The 18,487-nt window shown below is 45.9% G+C and overlaps 1 protein-coding gene across 3 annotated transcripts in view; it reads right to left on the bottom strand.

Annotated features, from left to right (window-relative positions):
- Positions 1 to 18,487, bottom strand: part of faf (ubiquitin carboxyl-terminal hydrolase-like faf) — a 482,217-nt gene that overhangs the window by 421,459 nt on the left and 42,271 nt on the right. For all 3 annotated transcript variants that reach the window (XM_075874530.1, XM_037429964.2, XM_075874549.1), the window contains 2 exons: positions 15,654 to 15,766; positions 13,558 to 13,670 (listed from right to left, as the gene is read on the bottom strand). In XM_075874530.1, coding sequence (XP_075730645.1) covers positions 13,558 to 13,670; positions 15,654 to 15,766 — 226 coding nt within the window. The remainder of the gene's footprint in view (positions 1 to 13,557; positions 13,671 to 15,653; positions 15,767 to 18,487) is intronic.

Raw genomic sequence — 18,487 nt, 5'->3', positions numbered from 1 at the left:
TTCAGCCTCCGTCAGCCCTAACAGGTCATCATCCGAAACAATGCCACGGGTGGTGTTCATGGTTCCGTGTGGGGTTACTATTAATTTGGTATTTCCGAATTTCACTAGATAAGACAGTTTTTCATATTGTTTCTGGTCGCGGAGCTCAAACAGGAGGTCACCACTTGCCATTCTCAATGCTTTATATCCTGGGCCAAAGATTTCTGTCAAAGACTTCGAAACTAGAAAAGGTGAAAATGTTCGCACTGGTTTGCCGGGTGTGTCAGCGTGGATAACGTGGAATCGGGGAAAGGATACTCTTTGGTGGCCAAAAAACTAGAAGACTTCATCGGTGTGCCCTCTTTTCTGAAGGCGATCAGGGAGTGGGGGGAAAGAACTAGCCATATGAAAATGTTTATTTTCGGCAGCAGCGCCAGCCACCTAACATGGAGTCCTATAAGGGGACGCTGCAGGGTCTGTAAGCACAGGCCCTGCAGACGCCAGCTGTACACCACCACTATAACTGAATATGATGTATCCAAGGTAGGATAGCCACACAGGGTTAACCCTGTGTCAATGGGTAAATCAATGGAAGAGAGTAGAGGACAGGAAAGATTTAAAGTAAGAGAAAAGACGAAGATGTGAGGGGGAGACAGGAAAAGGCGACTGCCGATTCCCCCCAGGCGGGTCAATCCGGGAGTGCCGTCTACGTGAAGCCGGGGCCAAAGGGGTGTGTTGCCTCTGCCGAGGGGCCTTACAGGTCCAAGCACCCAGTGTCAGCTCAACCCCCAGGATCCCCTTTTCCCCGGACACAGCTCAGCCACGCACGGCTAGGCATGGGAGAGAGCCGAAACCCCCCCGTTAGCTTGGGTCCGTGGTGTCGCTACACACCAAACGCCTACTTGCGCAGGCGCCCCTGCGGGGCCTGTTGGGATAACGCGGAGATGACAAACTTTCTGTAAACAATGCGCACTTTGCGATGGCCTAGGAGTTCCAGCAGCAGACAGGGGCTCGTTTAGAGTGTCGCTTAATAAAAAACGTACAGTATGGTTAAAAGAGCATATGTTTTCTGTATTGTGCACGTGTTTGAGTCAATACCGTAGGCGGATAGTACGAGGGAGCTGGGGGGCTCGGGCCCCTTTTGAGCGGCATCGTGGAGAGCAAAGCTTCCCTGGCACTGGCCTGGGATATTTTTTAAGAGCTTGGCTAAACCATTCATTCTCCACAAGTGTATTGTTGGCCATCCTATCTAGCAGCAATTTTACAAGGAACTGTTTATTCCCGTTCTTTTTCCTTTCAGGTTTCTAAAAGTCCGATAATGGATCAGTAACAAGCTGGGAGCCTGGTGCCATGGTCGCACTGAGAATGAAGTCACAGGATGACGAAAATTGCAGCATTTGCACTGTACGCACTCGCTACAGACGTCCTCTTACAACTTCTGTTTTGCTCCCACAAACCTTGCGCCGATTTGTGGAGCATCAAATACAAGAGCTATTATGAGCAAGCCTTTGCCTTTTACGTGACTAAATGTCATGTAACATTATGTAACAATTGATCACGAGACTGAAATCATGTAAGTCTCTATAACAACTTGTCACAGGACTAAAAATCATTAAATATCTAGTCACAAGACTAAAATCACGTAACATCATGTAACAACACTCACGTGACAGACAAACCTGTAAAAACACATAACTAGACACATGACCAGAATCGTGTAACATGATGTAACTAAAGTACTACCTCGTTAACTCATAGTTGTAAAAACCAGAAAAAATTTTGAGATAAATGAAGTTTCAAGATAAACTAAGTTGCGCTAATCCCCATGAAGAATGAGCGATTTTCAGAAAAAACGATACTACTTACCAGCTCTTCAGCAGCAGTTTCTAATCTTTCTTCTCGTGCAGGTTCAAAAGAGAAAAAGTAACATACAAGAGACTTTAAAGGGCTGGCTTTTGCCGCACTGCCATTTTATTTAGCAGAGACAAACTGCCTAATGCACGTCTGGTCTGCGGTCATACTCAGGCCTAGGAAGGCAGCTAGCTGCTTCACGAACTGCATTAGTCCATCTTCCCCGCCGCTGCACTCGACCTTATTTCGGAGCCATACCGTCAACACCACTTCAATGTCTAGGAACTTCGACCCTCGAACCCACTTCCACTGGCTGGAAGTTCTGTTAAAATCCATCCAGCACCGCCTGTTTGTTTTTCAGCATCGTCAAAAGCGTAGACATTTGGATGCCGAATTCCTGCCCGATGCTCGATTTCATACGGCCTCCTTTCTCCACTTCCCTAATTAGGGCAGTCTTTTTTCTAGCGTTAGCGACTATACTGCTTTCACGCCATGCTTGCCACACTCACGCCAAGTTGCCGCTCCTCACAGTCAGCGAAAAATCCGTACCATGTGCTTTGCCCAGATGAACGGAAATCACACCTCAGAGAAAATCATGTGCTCTGCACAAAGCAAATGAAACAAACTATGCCAAGCGTGGGCAGAGGGCCTCCCTGCTCAGTGCATGTGTCACATGACGTGCCACAGGATTGCTTGACAAAGTTCATATGTTGCTGGGCGCACTTCACGTTCGAAAAAAAATCCACAGACTTCAGGCGTGGCAGCATCGCGCTAATCTTGTGAAATGGTAAGGTGGCAGAATTTTTGTTCCGCTCCCAGTCAAGATTTCGACTTATCCACAATCTGACCCAAAAATACTTTGAGATAAAGGCAAAATATAAATGGCAAGTATAAAAAAATGCTCAGTGCCGCAGAACATTAACGAGGTACAGTTTAAACCTGCCTATAACAAACTTCCATATAATGAAGTTTTTCTATTGCCCTTCATTACTCCATAGAAGCATGTGTATTTGCAACCTCTATGTAACAAAGTAACAGCAGGAGACATTCTTGATACAGTCGAACCCACTCATAACGATCCCAGACACAACTATTTATTGGTTATAACGACTATATATAGGTGCACTTATGATTTTCTTATCCTACCCTTTGAAACTGAGTGCATATACAGCGAACATTTTTCAAGGCCTCCTACTTTTACAACGAACATTTCCGACACGGTTCGGGTAAAAATATGGTGCATACGAAGTTACAAAAAAAAAACACACTACAAAGCATGCAATAGGCGCGCGCTAGCTAGTGCCCCGCTGCCGTTTACTTGCGATGAAGATATCGCAGACCTCGCCGAGCACCGCACGCAGGCTCCGAACGCTGCGAGCAAGGTCACTCACTTTCCATGTGTTTTTTCCCTGGCAGAACGGAAGTGAGGAAAAAGAAAAGAAATAAAAGGTAGCATAAAGACTGCAGTTAGCTTTTGCGTGGCGAACTTTTCTGACGTCGTCCTCGGCATCTACGACTACCGACGATGAACCAACAATGCCCTCGAACACAAGAAGCCACAAATTCGAGAAACAGTAGCATTTTATCGCATAAAAGTTCCCTGTGACGCCGCCGACACCACAATGTGCCGCAAAAGGTTTTTTGCATTTCGGTGACGGCGGAGACCGGTCGATTAGTGATAACAACTTCTGCACGGTTACGGCGTCGCCTTGACAAATAAGCATCAGAACACAGCGATGGCGAGGTGGCTGGTGGTGATGAGCGGGCCATTTTGATTCATCGCCGGCAACCTTATCACAGTCAATCGCAGATATGTGCTGGGCGGTGTGACGGCAGTACAAGCATGTCATGCTGCCCTTCGCAAGTTTGCTGCCGCTGCATCATGCGAGGCGCTTGCGCGCATTGCTTACAAAATTTGTTTTCCTTGTGTTAGACGAAAAGACTACTCGTCACACCCGAGCATGAGCCTGAGTGAAGCATGCACGAAAAACGCACAAACGCGCACATGCATCGGACTGCAAACCCGGCATGCGACGGCAAGAGCCAAGTAAGCAACGCACTGCAACCGACTAGTTAGGGATGATTGGTTCGACAAGACCGTACCGCGCTTCAGTGGACAGCGCGAGTTCAATGCGAACGTGGTTGAATTCACTCGTGAGCAAACGGGCATTGTATAATATGCGAAAAGGCTTCACTTGTCAGTGGAGGGGTTGTTCGCACTTCTTAATAAAAATACGCAAGCAAAAAATGGTTTGACAACAAAATGATTGTTTTTATGGGCGAGTTCATATACAACAAACTACTAATATAATGACCACTTATTGTATCCCTTTCGATTTCGTTATGAACGGGTTCGACTGTATAACAAATTTTCACTAACAATCTGGAGATTTTGCCCCAGATATTGTCATTTTGGCACAAGCATGCATATTCCACGGTCGCCCCACTGCCGACAAAGCACAAAGCGACGGCGGCACACGCCTTGCACGCTCGTGGTCCCGGCGACTCCCAGGCAAGAGCAAGTGCTGGTTATTGCAAGAGCAAGTGCTCGTCCTATGAGCCGGCATTGCCGCTGTTCTTTTCGCCGCGGATGTGCCCTCCTCCTCCCTCCAAACCAAAAGCAAGAAAGAAACTACTTTTGCGTTGGCAGTGCCTCGATTTTAGTTAGCGTTACACATGTCGGGCTGCACTGCATATGGAGGGCACTTTACCTAATAGTTTTCCATGTTATCCATGTCGTTCGCTCTTTGTTTGCATGGTTTCACAGTGCGCCCATGGTGTGGCTCCTGACGATGTCCCAGCTTTGCTTTTTTTCTTTTTCCAAATGCGGACAACTGTGTCATCACTACCAAGCATACGTCAGATTATGCGCTGATTGAAAATCTCGGACACCACGGCGATAATGACGGATCTTCGGAAGTCGATTCGGCATACGCTTCCGTCTTGTGCCAAGAGTTCGTGGGACCGTAGCTTTTGCAATTAGCTGATCAGCTCTGACAACAACAAGACGACGCGTTGAATGCAATGAATTCGATAGCAATAAATTATATTGTTATACAGTTAAACCTGCTTATAACGAACCTCCATATAACGAATTCCTTCATATAACGAAGTTTTTCTATTCCTACCCGTTGCTCCATAGAAGCACATGTATTTGCGACCACTACGTAACAAAGTAACAGTGGGAGACAACCTTGATATAACCAATTTTCCCCACGGACAATCTAGAAGTTTTGCTCCGCATTTTGGCATTTCATGCATCTTCCACGGCTGCCCCGCCACCGACGAAGCACGAAGTGGCGGCAGCGCGCAAGGCGCACCAGGCGAGAGCGAGCACTTGTTATTGTGCACAGGTGAGCGCGAGATGGGCAGGCCGGCCTGCACCCCACAAGCCGGCATTGCCCCAACTCTCACCGGCGCATGCGCGGGTGTGCCCCCCACCCCCCCTAAACTCCAAACCAAAATTAGAAAAAAAAAACCTTCTTTTGCGCATTGACAGTGCCAAGCTTTTATTTAGTGTCATATATGCGGGGTCGCACTGCATATGAAGGGAGCTTTAGCGAATAGTTTTGTGCGGTATCCGTGTCTGTCATTAGCTCTTTGCTTTCGACGCCGTGCACACATGGTGTGGCTCCAACGACGTTCAGCTTTGCTTTTTTTTTTATTATTGCGACAGCAATTATATGGACAGTCTCTGCTGGTTTTTTGCCACAGCCACCGCCATTCACCGTATATGTATACTTATCTACATAAAGGAAAACTCAAGAAAGAAAAAAAAAGCCATCCACGTTTAGTGCCTAGCTTGTCACGATGCGCTGACACTCACTTATCTCCCACGCGTGCTATGCCTCGCAAATCAGGGGAGGGGGGTTAAATGCTTGTGTGCGCACGCTTATCCTTCGGCGAGGAGAATCGCACGCCTTAGACTTGTTAGTTCGCACTCACATCTATAGCTGTGATTACGTTTCGTGCCTCATCTTTTGTTTAAACAGCGCGTTAAGTGTCTAGCGGTAAACGTTGTTAGTTCGCTCTCGTGCCGTGTATGTTGTCTTCGTGCATCATTTGTGGATGAGCAGCGTGCTGCACGTTTTGATCTGCTTGCGGTTCTGAACGTTACATTTCAAGTTGTTGCTATCGCATTCATTGCTTTGCCCTTGCGGCGAAACTCTGACTTTTCTTAATTTCAAACAACCGTGTCGTCACCACCAAGGAGATGTCAGATTAGGTGCTGATCTACAAAACCCCTCCAAAACGCTGCTGTGAGCAAATACGGCCGCTCCTGGGAGAACTGCTCTCTTATGCAGTCTCTTCTCATTGGAACCGCACTGATACTCGCTGATATAGCAAGCGCACCAGCGAACGCAACGGCCCTTAAAATCCAAGTTCATTGTTGCTACTCGAGCAATTTTCCCCCCTCCTCCTCCCCACGTTGTTTCATGCTCGTTCAAGATGAGTGGTTTACTTTCTGTTGGAGAATTCGACGACAGTTCTAACACGTGAGATGTCATCTTATGCATTTTCCAGGCGATGTGTAGGGATGGTCCGACTCATTTGAAGTTACGATGCGAAGGAGGGGGGGGGGGGGGGGCATGTTGTCAATTTGGACTTGTTACGAAACATGGCGGTGACGGCGAAAATTCGCATAAGTGTTTTGGGTTAGCTGTGGTCCCCTCTTTTTTATCATTTGCGTGTTTATTTTTCAACTTTTCGTACAAAACCTGAATGTAACGAAATCCTCTTTATAACAAATTTTTCTGAGAATTTATCAATTTTGTTATATCCAGGTTTAACTGTACTATAAGTTACGCTGGTCTGCCAACTCTTTAGATTCGATATCTTGGAACTCCTACACAACGTTCGTGTAAGCAAACACTGTCGCTCCAGGGAGCAGTGCTTTCTTCCCAATCTTTTTGTGCTGAAAGCACACTGATGATTGCTGAGATAGCAGGTACACCAGTGATCGCGACCGCGTCTTTAAAATCAAAGTTCACCGTTGCTACTCAAGTCACCCCCCCCACCCACCTGCGTTTCTTCATCATCGTTCAAGACGGGTGGTTTCCTTTCTGTTCAAGCATTCGATGGCAGTTCCAACACGTGGGTGTTATTATATGCACCCTCCAGGCGACAGAGATGAGCTGCCTCATTTGATCTCTGCTTCAGGAGTGCTGGCTTTTACACGGTCGTTAAAGTTACAGTTCCCGGGGGCATGTTATCAGTTTGGACTTCTTACGAAACATGATGGCGATGACGAAAACCCACTGAAAGAGTCCATATAATTGCTATCACGATAATAATGCCATTTTTAGCACAAAGTAAGTGTTTTGAGTTAGCTCTGTCTCAAGTTTCCCGTAGTGTTTAACTTGTGCTTTTATCTTTTTATTTTCGTACCGAGCCTGCATATAACAAAACCCTCTTTAATAAAACAAATTCTTCCGGGAATTCCTCAATTTTTTTTTATATCTAGGTTTAACAGTATAACAGTACTTGTGTTACTATAAATCACATACCATTCTACATTTAGCCACATAGCTAAAATCCCACAACATATACAGTCGATCCCGGATATACCGAACTCGAAGGGGATCACGAATAGTTCACTATATCGATAGTTCGAAACACAAAAAAATGTGGCTGATCCCTCATTTTAGGAATCAGTGTAACACTAAAGTGAAGTGCGTCTCCAGAGCAGTAGTTGAACGTTTATTTTGCATTATTTTACCACAAGGATGAAGGAATGAATGGTGCAGCAACAAATTGCAAACTGACGCGAAGAACGACAAGCAGATTGAAATGTGCAGTGCGTACCTCAAGCAGAAAGCAGACACGAAATGAGCATACACAGGATGAGCACAGACGAACAGCTGTCACAACAGTTCAACCAGAAAGGAAGACGCACAAAATGAACACAATAAACACAGGACAAGTCGAACAACTGTCACAATTCTTACTTCTTCCATGCTTGAGCAGCGTGCTCCTTTCGCAAACGCGGGCATGGCAGAAAGCGAAGTGACCTTCGCGCTCTCCTGAACCACGAGTCTAATAAGCATGCGCAGGAAAAACCCAACTCTGTACAAGCGGTGCTCGTCAAAACAAGAGAGGCGCCGTGCCCACAGCTACTTAACGCGAGCTCATTGTGCAATCTTGCTACGAACGACAAAAACACACTGAAGTTTTGGAATGGAACACCACTCTGAGGACCACGAAATGGCATATGCTTTATATAAATGGCTTCCCGTTAGCCCGTTTGACGGTGTATGCTACGTGGTCTATTGGCTAGCGCTTTGCACTGAGAATCAAAAGGTCGCTGGTTTGACGCTCCGTGAGAGAACTTTTCCTTGTTTTTTTTTTCCTTTGAAATCTATTAGTATATTTTTACAACTTACAACATCATATCCGTGGCGGAAATACATCAGCGGAGTCGTGGTGGACCCCGGCTTAAAACACTTTTATACTTTTATGTAAATATGCGCATTCAAGGCCTAAATTAAAATCATTTCAGATCTCGGAAATGTTACAAGCACTAATATAACGATTTTCTCAGAGTATAATGAAGAACAAGGTGTGAACTGCAAGTTACTGCACTTTATTTTGCATGAAAATAGTCCGTAAATTTGTCTTGCTTCTCGCACACTGTCAAGCTCCAGTCATGCTCAATATCACTAAGGGTTTTCGAATAAGCAAATTCAGCTTCATTGTTCCCAACAGCGTCGATTAACACAGAATGCCAATGCAAGCTTTGTAGCGCAGCAAAAGGTTAGTTAGCGGAGGCAGCAAAGACGCTAGCATATTTATAACCGCACGGATACACTTCCATGACACCGGAATCGCAGCCATGATTTCAGCGTCGGTACAGTCAGAAACAGCTTCGTCATAATCTGCAAAAGGACAGCGCTGGTGTTTCTCGGGTGAGGAAAGTGCTGGTGTGGTTTGAGAAAAAAATGCCCGTTTCCCCCACCCCCCATGCTGCTTTGCTGCTTTTAGAAACTTTCTTGTTTATGTATTGCCCTTGGTTTGACTCGCCACCACAAGCTTTTTTTTTTTTTTTTTTGCAAAAACGAACTCGCCCAAAGCGACATTCCAGGCAGCGTCATTGACAACAGCTTTTTTTTTTTTTTTCTTTTTGACAACGAAATCGCTCACAGCCTCTCTGACTCGTCAAATACTACCATTGAGCTGGTGGATAGGAAGTTCAGTATCTTTCGATGTCAGTTGGCTTTCTGTGAACGAAGAAATTATGCTGTCATAGCATTTCTCTCATGATAAAAACCGAGAACAGAAGGGATCTAGCCTGTTAGTATTTGAAAATTATCTGTACAAGCATTTCAATATTGTTTCGAAACACTAGGTAATAGAAGACCACTTCTGTCTTCACTACTGGAACTCAGCCTAAGATTCTGCTGTATTAGTGCAGCAAGTAAAAGTAAAATGTGAAGTATGTCATGTTTCTGAAAATAAAATGCAGCTCTCGGATTCTACGGCTGCATATATTTCTAAGCTTCTTATCCTGAATAAAGAGGCTCGTTAAAAAAGAATTCATTATAAATTAACACATCTCCATCAGGCTAAACAAGCAGAGCAGTAGCAGCAGCAGTAACAACAACAAAAGCGGACGATGTCTCAATTCTTGTCAGAATAACTACTTTAAAACAAAACTAAATAGCACTCCATAGAGATGGTAGCGCTCCATCATCTGCTGGACTATTGTCTCGCACACACCATTCTTTAGGTTAGTTTTACTATAGTCATCGAAAGAGATGTCCCACAAGCGAGAATATTCTTCCACAAGTTGCTTCATCATTCATTTTCGCCATCATGATGCACGCAAGTCCGGAGCGCAATTTGAAACAGCCGCCGCCGCGTTATGCAGGCACTGCAGGAGAGAGGGCTACAATGTAGCCAGAGACCCACGAGAAATTCCGCTGCATCCCCGCTGCACAGGGATCGTTTGACCGGCCGAAGAAACGATCCCCACCTGCCCAAGGAGCCACGAGGAGGTCGCAACGGCCCACTTAACCATGACGTCGTTGTCAGGTGATGCGCCATCCACGCCTCTCCCCCAGGGATTTCTCGCTCATGTGAATCCCGCTATAGCAAATGTGCCGCTGTGTGTGAGTTTGGTACATGAGCACGCCACCACTTCCATAGTTTTACATGAGAAATTCAAGGGGATTTCTCAACTGTTCTATAAAGCCAATATTTCGATACATCCAAGTTTTATATCCAGAATCGGCTGTAGTCGTGTGACTGTAATCATGCAACATCACGTAATAGCTACACACGACATATTCCCAACATAAACCACCCTACAGCTAGTCATGTGACATGTCTCCACCCAAAAACCACGTAATAGCTAACAACAAAACTAATACCACAACACCATGTAACAGGTAGTCACGAGACATGTCTAGCCAAGTTGAGCCATACTTAGTACCACAGTAGAACCTCTTCATAAAAGGCATGCTCTGGGCATCAATTCTCGTCTTTTATAGGAGATGTCTCTAATAAGCAGGGTACCACGTATGCATTTTCTTAACCTGTATTTCACTGTAGGCACACTGGTGTCTCTTATACCCATTTGTCTCTTATATAAGTGTCTCTTATAAAGGGTTTTGACTGTACTAACAAAATCTCGAAACTTAACATCTAAAAAAACGAAGAAAAATCACCAGGCCTGTGCGGTGCTTTTCTTCTGATCCTTTTGTCTGATCTCATAACAGCTTTCGCTGTGAATGCTTGGCACTACTAGCACAACTTAGCTAGGCTGAATATTAGCTTCGCTGATGGTTCCAGCCTTGCGACACCTTTTTTTTTTTTCTTTTTTTTCTGCATCCTCTCTGCTGGTACAGCCATGGGGCAAGCCCTTGGGTGTTAAGGGGGGGAAGAGGCACTTAGCCATCAGGCACCTTATTATTTAAGCTAAGGTGTTCAAAACTTATGAGATGGTGTATTTACATGTGTAGATATCAAATGTGAACTCAGTTTTTATTACCTCTTACCGTTTTGTTTTTAATTAGTCATCAATTAAAAGTTCTTTTGATCACCTTATCAGTAAATTGGCAGTACTGATCTTGCTCCACTAAATGTCATTGCATTCTACAATTAGCAAAGACTGCAAAAAGCAAGTTTCATGGCTCTAGCTCCCCTACAAAAAAAGTTATGAAGTTTAGAAGTTGATCCTTCCATTATCAAGGGACGATAATTTTTGTATTTTATTTTTTCTAACAATTTATGGTGCCCTATAGTTGCATATGGCACTTTTTTGCACTCACTAAGCATCCAGCTTCTCAGAAAGACAAGAATTATCAAATTCCAGTGTACCAAAGCTGAGAAGCGCTCGTCAGAAGAATGAAAGGTGGCCAAAAAACTATAACTGAGAAAATGGCAAAAAACAATGCTCTGTATATTCGAGAAATTCTACACAAACAAAAATGCTTCTCTTTGCACATAAATGCCTCAGAAAGCACCAGGGCAGTAGTCTTTGTCACACTTTTGTCGTTGCCGCCACTTTGCTTGTTGCAGGAACCTGGAAGATGCTGAACGCTTTCGCTCCGCACTCATAATCCGACGACAATCCTTCTTTTCTGCCCGTCGCTCACTCATGGAGTTTTGCTCTAGCTGAAGTTCTTTGAGGATACGTGTGGAGACTTCTTTCATTCCTGATATTGACTTCGGATATTGACTTCAAATGCAGCGCATTTAGCCTGACTGAGTACCCTCCCAGAGCTCCACTGACTGTCAACGAATTCACAGTTGCGGCACTCTGAAACCAGCTTCATCGCAAGTCCATATTCATGCTCACCTTTTTCAATAGAAATTGTCCAAGTGCATGTCCGGCGTTCGGCCATTCTTTCAAGAAGCTTGTTTATCGCGGATAAGTCGACGATCCAGTAGGTAGCCGCCAACGGGTCCGAGTCCTCGCGCGCTGTCGCGAGTGTTCGCAGCTTGCGCTCGCTCGCCGAAGTTGCCGAAAAGCTGCTGATCTTATCAGCACTCACTTTCTGCTGTTTCTTACAATCGGCGCTCGCCAAAAAGGCTGTGTCTTTCCTTATGCGCTGCCTATCGCCGACGTCGTTCGAGGCGGCCAGGGAAACAGGTGGGGATGTCGGAGTTACATCCGATGGATCGTGTCCGTCGCAATGCCATCATGTACTAAGTGCGCGCCGGATATACCCGCGCCATTATTTCTTTTTGCCATAGATTTCTTGCGCTTTTTCCCAAACTTGTGAGCGGTGTGGAACTTGCGATACGGCTTTGGCATGATGAAAGGTTCAAGCCAGGTTCAAAACGTGGCCGAGAGCGTCGGCCTAACGCACTGGCCCGGTCGGTGGCTGCGGCGCGCTTCGTGGGGCTGGTTCGGCGGCGTGCCTGAATGTGCAGACTTGAGAAACGCTTGCTCCGATTTCTCGCTAGCTCGCACGGGTTCGGGAAGCCGACAAGAACAATGAGATGTGAGCTAGATACACTCGCCGCTTCCAAGCGCTCTACTGCCCCATGCAGCAGACAGCTCGGGAAAACGCGGCCAAGAGCGTAGACTGTCACGGTGGCTTCGTCGAGCTCGTTCAGCGCCGTACCAGTATACCATCGAACATAGAGACTATAAGAGATGCTTGCTCTAATTTCTCGCTAGCTCACGCGAGTTCAGGAAGCCAACGAGTACAAAGTGACATACACTCACCACTTCGCGTGCGCTCCGCTGCCGCACGCAGCAGACAGCTCGGGAAGCCCGGCGAATCAGAAGGCGTGATTTAGTCACGTATGCTCACCGCAACAATAGGCTCACACGACGGGGCTTTTTTTTTTTACACGGATTCACGGTGTGCATACCGAGTGGACGAAAACGAGCGCGACAGAATATGAAAGAAAAAGGGTGGCTCTTTCGAATGCAACCAAGACGGCTGCTGTAGGAAGCGGCAACGATGCAGCACTGAAAAAGCTCGTTTTTCACGCGTCCATCACCGAAAACTCAGCTCACTAACGTCGCATAAGCTACTCTCATGGCTAAATTACCAATCTACGATGCGTGAAAATTTGAGAGATTATGCAGCGATAGTGGGAGAATCCAAATGTAGCATTTTCAAAAAATCGTATTTTTAACGATTTCCGGTCTCAAAGACCTGCTTCTCCCCTTAAGCAGCAAACAAGCCTTGCTTATATGACCGTAGACTCAATATGAACCTCAGTTATGTGCATCTGCTGTTTCTCACTAATGCGGGATGTGTTTAAAACCTCCCATATGTGCTGTTGGCCACTTGGAAGCTGACCAGATGGTACATTAAGCAATCAAAAGTAGACCTTACACCATATCACCTCATCCTCCATCTTTAGTGTCGCACTGTTCCGGCTCCATTGAATTCAATTTCTGAAATTTTTATACATCACTGTTGCAGACAAGTTGCAGGCAAGTTGGATAAACCTTACATATCAGCATTGCTTTCTCGGATAACTTGGTCCAGCACTTTCATCACTGCTCATTTGAGCCCATAAAATATATTTAATTGATACATTTGACTTCATTTTATTTTTTCTAAATATTCCTTTTACAGTCAGCTCTTTATTGCCTACTTACATTATCACATCACAACGAATTGATAAAGTAGGTGTCAATCATAAAAATGGCTGACAACAGCTTCCGCAAGCACCTTAGACGGCCGCTGCAAATGGACCAAGTTAAAAGAGATTTAGTGCACTGATGATGGTGACCATATTGAAGTGATTGTGAGGACTCACTTGTTGTGTGGGTTCAGCACCATGGCAAGCAGGTCAAGCAAAGGAAACCAGTCTTGGTGCAACTTGGTAACACACAGTTCCACAAGCCGCTCACAGTTCTTCATGATGCAGCGCTGCATTCAGAAAGAACACTCATTGCAACACGCTGCATCGCTAACAGAACAGGAAATTCAGATTCTAATTCACTGCTTTGACACTACATTCATCCTTAACGAGCACCTACTATATTTGTGTTGTTACTTCACTACAGTGTAGCAACCCAAATGCGGTCCAAAGCAAGCAATACTATAGAATACAATAGACTCTCGGCGAAACCTGAAGGAACAAGTGTGGTCTAGACGAGTGTGGCCTAAAAGATCCCCTTGTCATGTGGTAGAAGTTACCTAGGCCAGACCGAGCAATGCCTAAATTACAGGCTAAAACAGCGTAATAACGTCAGAAATCGCACAGAGGGCCATCTTGCGGTACACTACCAAGATAGTCATTATGTTCTTGATCTTAGCGCCTGCACGGTAGTCACCCGAAGCCCCACTAAATCAGTAAGACTAATCATTGAGACAGAAAATAATCGAATCAGGTGATCTACGCGTCAGCGCAAGCCTCCATTTCATTATCGTCAAAAGAGCTACGCTACTTGAATGTGACTGCGCATTGAGGCACGGTGACAAAACATGTAGTGACAAACATGTGTGGTGCTCTTTCTAAATAAATATTTGTTGCCACTCGCACTTCATGTGTGTGTGTACCTTATCTTCGTCCGTGTCATATTCGCGCCTTAAACTTCAATTTCAGTAAAACCTAATTAATACGAGCTCAGTTATTTCGAAATCCCACTTAATTCATACTATTTCCACAGTCCCGTATTCTACAATGTACGTCTGAGAAGATAATTTGAAGCAGCGGGCAGCACCACTCCGGTTAATTCGAAATCTTTGGGTGCCACATGCTAATTCCCATTTCTGATGTCGCCCCCAAATTCGTGGAAACGACAACCCTTAATAGCCACAAGGCAATGCAATGTAGCGATACTCATGAGCGGCAGCTTAAGCACCACAGCCTCACTACTTATAGAGCCAAAGAAGAAGAAAAACAGGGGGGCTCATGGTAAACTGAAGTGTGCACCTGCCTGAAAAATGCATGTTTCACTGCAATACAGTGGTGGCATGCGGACAGCATATAGCATGCTTCTCACAACATGAGCCCACCATGTTTCACTCATTCTTTCAGGGAACAAAAAGAAATTAATAAAGGATAGTTTGCCAGAATTCACAATGTATGGGAACCTCTGATTGCCGGTTGCTCCAACAGTTTGCATACTTGTGCTGCTGGCGGAGTTATTGCCTGCAATACCTCCTTCGAATACTAAGTTTGAAAGTTTCAATGATCATGTTTTCCAGCCAAAACACATCGTGAATTTCATCCCACTGGCCATGATTAAATTATTTATTTTACCAGAAAGCATGGATGAACAGTAGCACCATAACGTGCTGACGCAGAGCGAGGAGCAGGCGACATGCTGCCCACGTGCCACTACTGTGTTGTAGTGAAGATCCATTGTCTTTCGCAGGTGCACATTTTGATTGATCACAGCATTTTCTTTTTGTCTCTCTTTTTTTTTTTCCTCTCAATGGCAGCACCGAGGCTCGTCATTCCCCCCTGTTTGCGGCGAAATCGGGACTAGATATTGCTAAAAAACATAACCTTCGGAGTTGCAAACTAGCCGACACAACAAACGACCAGTCCTGGTTACTTCGGATAATTCCAAGTTCCTTGCATCCGACAATTTATATGTTCCATTAATTCAAAAACCCGCTTAATTCAAACATTCTTCACAGGCCAAGTGGCTTCGAATTAACAAGGTTTTTAATGTATGTTAAGCCAACAACTCCAGTCTGCCATTCTTACCTTTTTATGAGTGTCATCTTTATGCGCTAGTAAATCTATCCTAATCATTAACTCACACAAGCAGTAGCTTTAGCACCTGTGGTTGTTTAACGTGCAGTAACATCGCACAGTGAACGAGTCTCTATCATTTGGCTTTCATCAAAATGCAATCGCCACAGCAGGGATCGAAACCCATGCAACAGGGCACTCACGTGAATCTCAAACTTCCAACCACTGACTGCCTCATCAGTGAGTATTTTGGTGAAAGAGATGGTGAGGCCATCACGAAAAAACCGCTGGCACGGCTCACTCTGCACATCCTTCCCTGCGAGTTCAAGCAGCAATAAAATGCAATCAATGGAAGGCAACATTCACACAACACACTTCACAAGGGATGAAAAGGCCGTTTTCACAAGACTTCCAGCAACTAATGAAAAGTTTCATACGCAAATATTTATTAACATTGAGGTACCAATGCAATGAAAATAGAAGACCACCAAGAAAGAACTGATAACAGCTTCTAAAGCAATGTTGTGTAGACTTTTTACAGGACAAAATTTAACATTGATTGAATTTTTATAAGACACCATATGACAACACATTCCAATGTCAGTGGTATCGGCGGTCTCATATGTGATTTTCGTCAATTAGCACACAACACATTACATATTGAGCACAAGTAGTCCAGGGGCTGAAACGGCTTAAAAAGCAAACCGTATGCTCAATCTCCATGACTGGTCAATGTCACAAGTAAAGGCTGTTCAGCAAGAGAAGAAAGACAACGACCAAGAGCGCAGGCACATGGAAAGAAACTTCCTCGAGCAGCAGGAATAATCAAAGCAAAGGGTACTCTTCAAGCAAAAATTGTTGATGGGGCCTGGCAGAAAAAGGCCGTTCTACCAGCAGCACACCAGTTCCGGTAACAGCAGGCACTCAGATTCCAGAGGCTGTAATGCTAGCATTCCTAGGTGTAGCTGTTGACCTCAAGTGAAGAAAAACGAACCTTATTTGGTCCTGGAGAACTGGTTCGACACCCCCCTAAGAGGGGTCTGCCGCAGTTGCTGGCCGCGTCCACGTTGGGACTGGAAGACCGTAGCCCTCCGCCCGTTCGCAGGTCTCCTGCACTGCCGAGTATTGAACTGAGAGTTCAGGGCTTTTAAGAGCCCTCTCCCAGTCTTTTTCTGTGCTGAACTTTGCGCCATGTAACGCCGGGCACTGCCAGAGCATGTGAGCGAGTGTGCAGTTATGTGCCTCACAACTAGGGCATCCTGGAGTTACGCCCTCAGCAAAGTGGCTAAATGTGCTACGAGATGGGAATGAACCTGCCTGAAGCATCCGAAGAACCGACGACTGCAGCCGAGTGAGCTTAGAATGTGGCAGCAGGTACCTCCGCCTAGACAACTGATAATGGGACGTCACTTCGTTAAAGGTGCCAAATGGATCTTTAAAGTTAGCTGCGAACCCACCTCCGTACCCGCCCGGACCAATGCAGCGCGCGATTTCTCGCGCACGGTTATGCGCAAGTTCGTTCGCGTTGGGAAGAGTCAGATGCACCTCTGAGCCCATGTGGGCCGGAAACCAGGTGATTGTGTGGTAGCCTACTACACCCCTGGAATTTAAAATAGCGGCAGCCTTCCTAGAGATTACCCCCGAGACAAAGGTCCCGACGGCAGCCCTGGAGTCAGTAAATATCTCTGGAAGCGAAGGGTCCGTCATCGCCAAGGCTATCGCTACCTGCTCTGCTACGGAGGCAGACGCTTTCCTCACGGAGGCTGAGTTGAGCACGCGGCCGCGGTGATCATTGACCACAGCTGCAAAACCATCGGAGTGGCCATAGTGCGTCGCATCGACGAAAGCTACACTGCCCGTGGACCTAGCCACTAAATGAAGGAGAGACTTGGCCCTTGCCTTTCGCCGGCCAACATTGTACTGTGGATGAACGTTACGCGGGAAGGGTGCCACCTCGTACGTGCCCTTCATTGTTTGTGATAAGATCTTCTGTTTCTTCCCCTGCCATATGATGATACCCCCGCGACTGTAGGAGCCCCTGCCCAGCTTTCGTGGAGGAGAGTCGAGCGACCTGAGCTAGTGTTTGTGCCTCGGTCACCTCCGTGAGGGAGTTGTGCATGCCCAGACTCATGAGCCTGTCCGTGCTGGTGCTCATAGGGAGGCCTAGTACCCTTTAATGCTTTTACGCATTAAGGTGTCGAGTTTATCCTCCTCGCGTTTAGACCAATTTAGCGAGGATGTCACGTAATTAATGTAGCTCATGAGGAATGCATGGAAGAGACGTAGGAGATTGCTCTCCCTCAGCCCTCCCCTGCGGCTTGAAACCCTCAATATTAGTCTGAGCATGTTCTCCGGTTTGGAGATGATGCGAGCCAAAACCTGCTAATTCCTGTCGTAGGATTCAAGAAAGAAGCCTAGCACTCGAATACAATTGACTCCTGGAATCGACTGCCCATCCCGTGTGGTTATCGTAATCTGCACCTGATCAAGCGGTGACTAGTTCCTTCTTCCGGGTCAAACTGGTCAATATAGAAGCAACTCTGATTTAGAGGCGGATAGCTGAAGCCCTGTATCCTGCAGAAAACGTTCTGTGATTGACAAAGTAGATTAGAGCGCCTCCTACACTTCAGCATTCGAACCGCCCATGCACCAGACTGTAATGTCATCGGCATATAAGGCATGGTTGGTACTAGCTACAGTGGAGGGCGCTCCGAGAGGCCTTTCATGGCTATGTTGAACGAAAGGAGTGAAATTACCGCTGCCTACAGCGTGCCCCTCACACCCAGAGTGAAAGCCTCCAATTTTAATTCGCCAATTTTTATGGTGGCTTTGCGGTCCCTGAGGAAGGTGCGAACATAGGCGTGGAACTTGGGACCTAATCCCATGCGCTCTACCTCCTCCAGTATAAACTGATGTAAAATCGTATCGAAGGCCTTGGCGAGAACAAGGGCCAACATTCCTCAAACATCTCGGGTGTGTCGGTCGATAATTTGCCTCTTAATAAGCAGCATCACATCTTGGGTAGAAAGACTCGGCC

This window comes from Rhipicephalus microplus, chromosome 1 (assembly GCF_043290135.1).
Source record: "Rhipicephalus microplus isolate Deutch F79 chromosome 1, USDA_Rmic, whole genome shotgun sequence".
NCBI classification, from domain to species: Eukaryota; Metazoa; Arthropoda; class Arachnida; order Ixodida; family Ixodidae; genus Rhipicephalus; species Rhipicephalus microplus.
The sequence above is the reverse complement of the archived record's forward strand: the minus strand, read 5'-3'. Positions and strand labels throughout refer to the sequence as shown.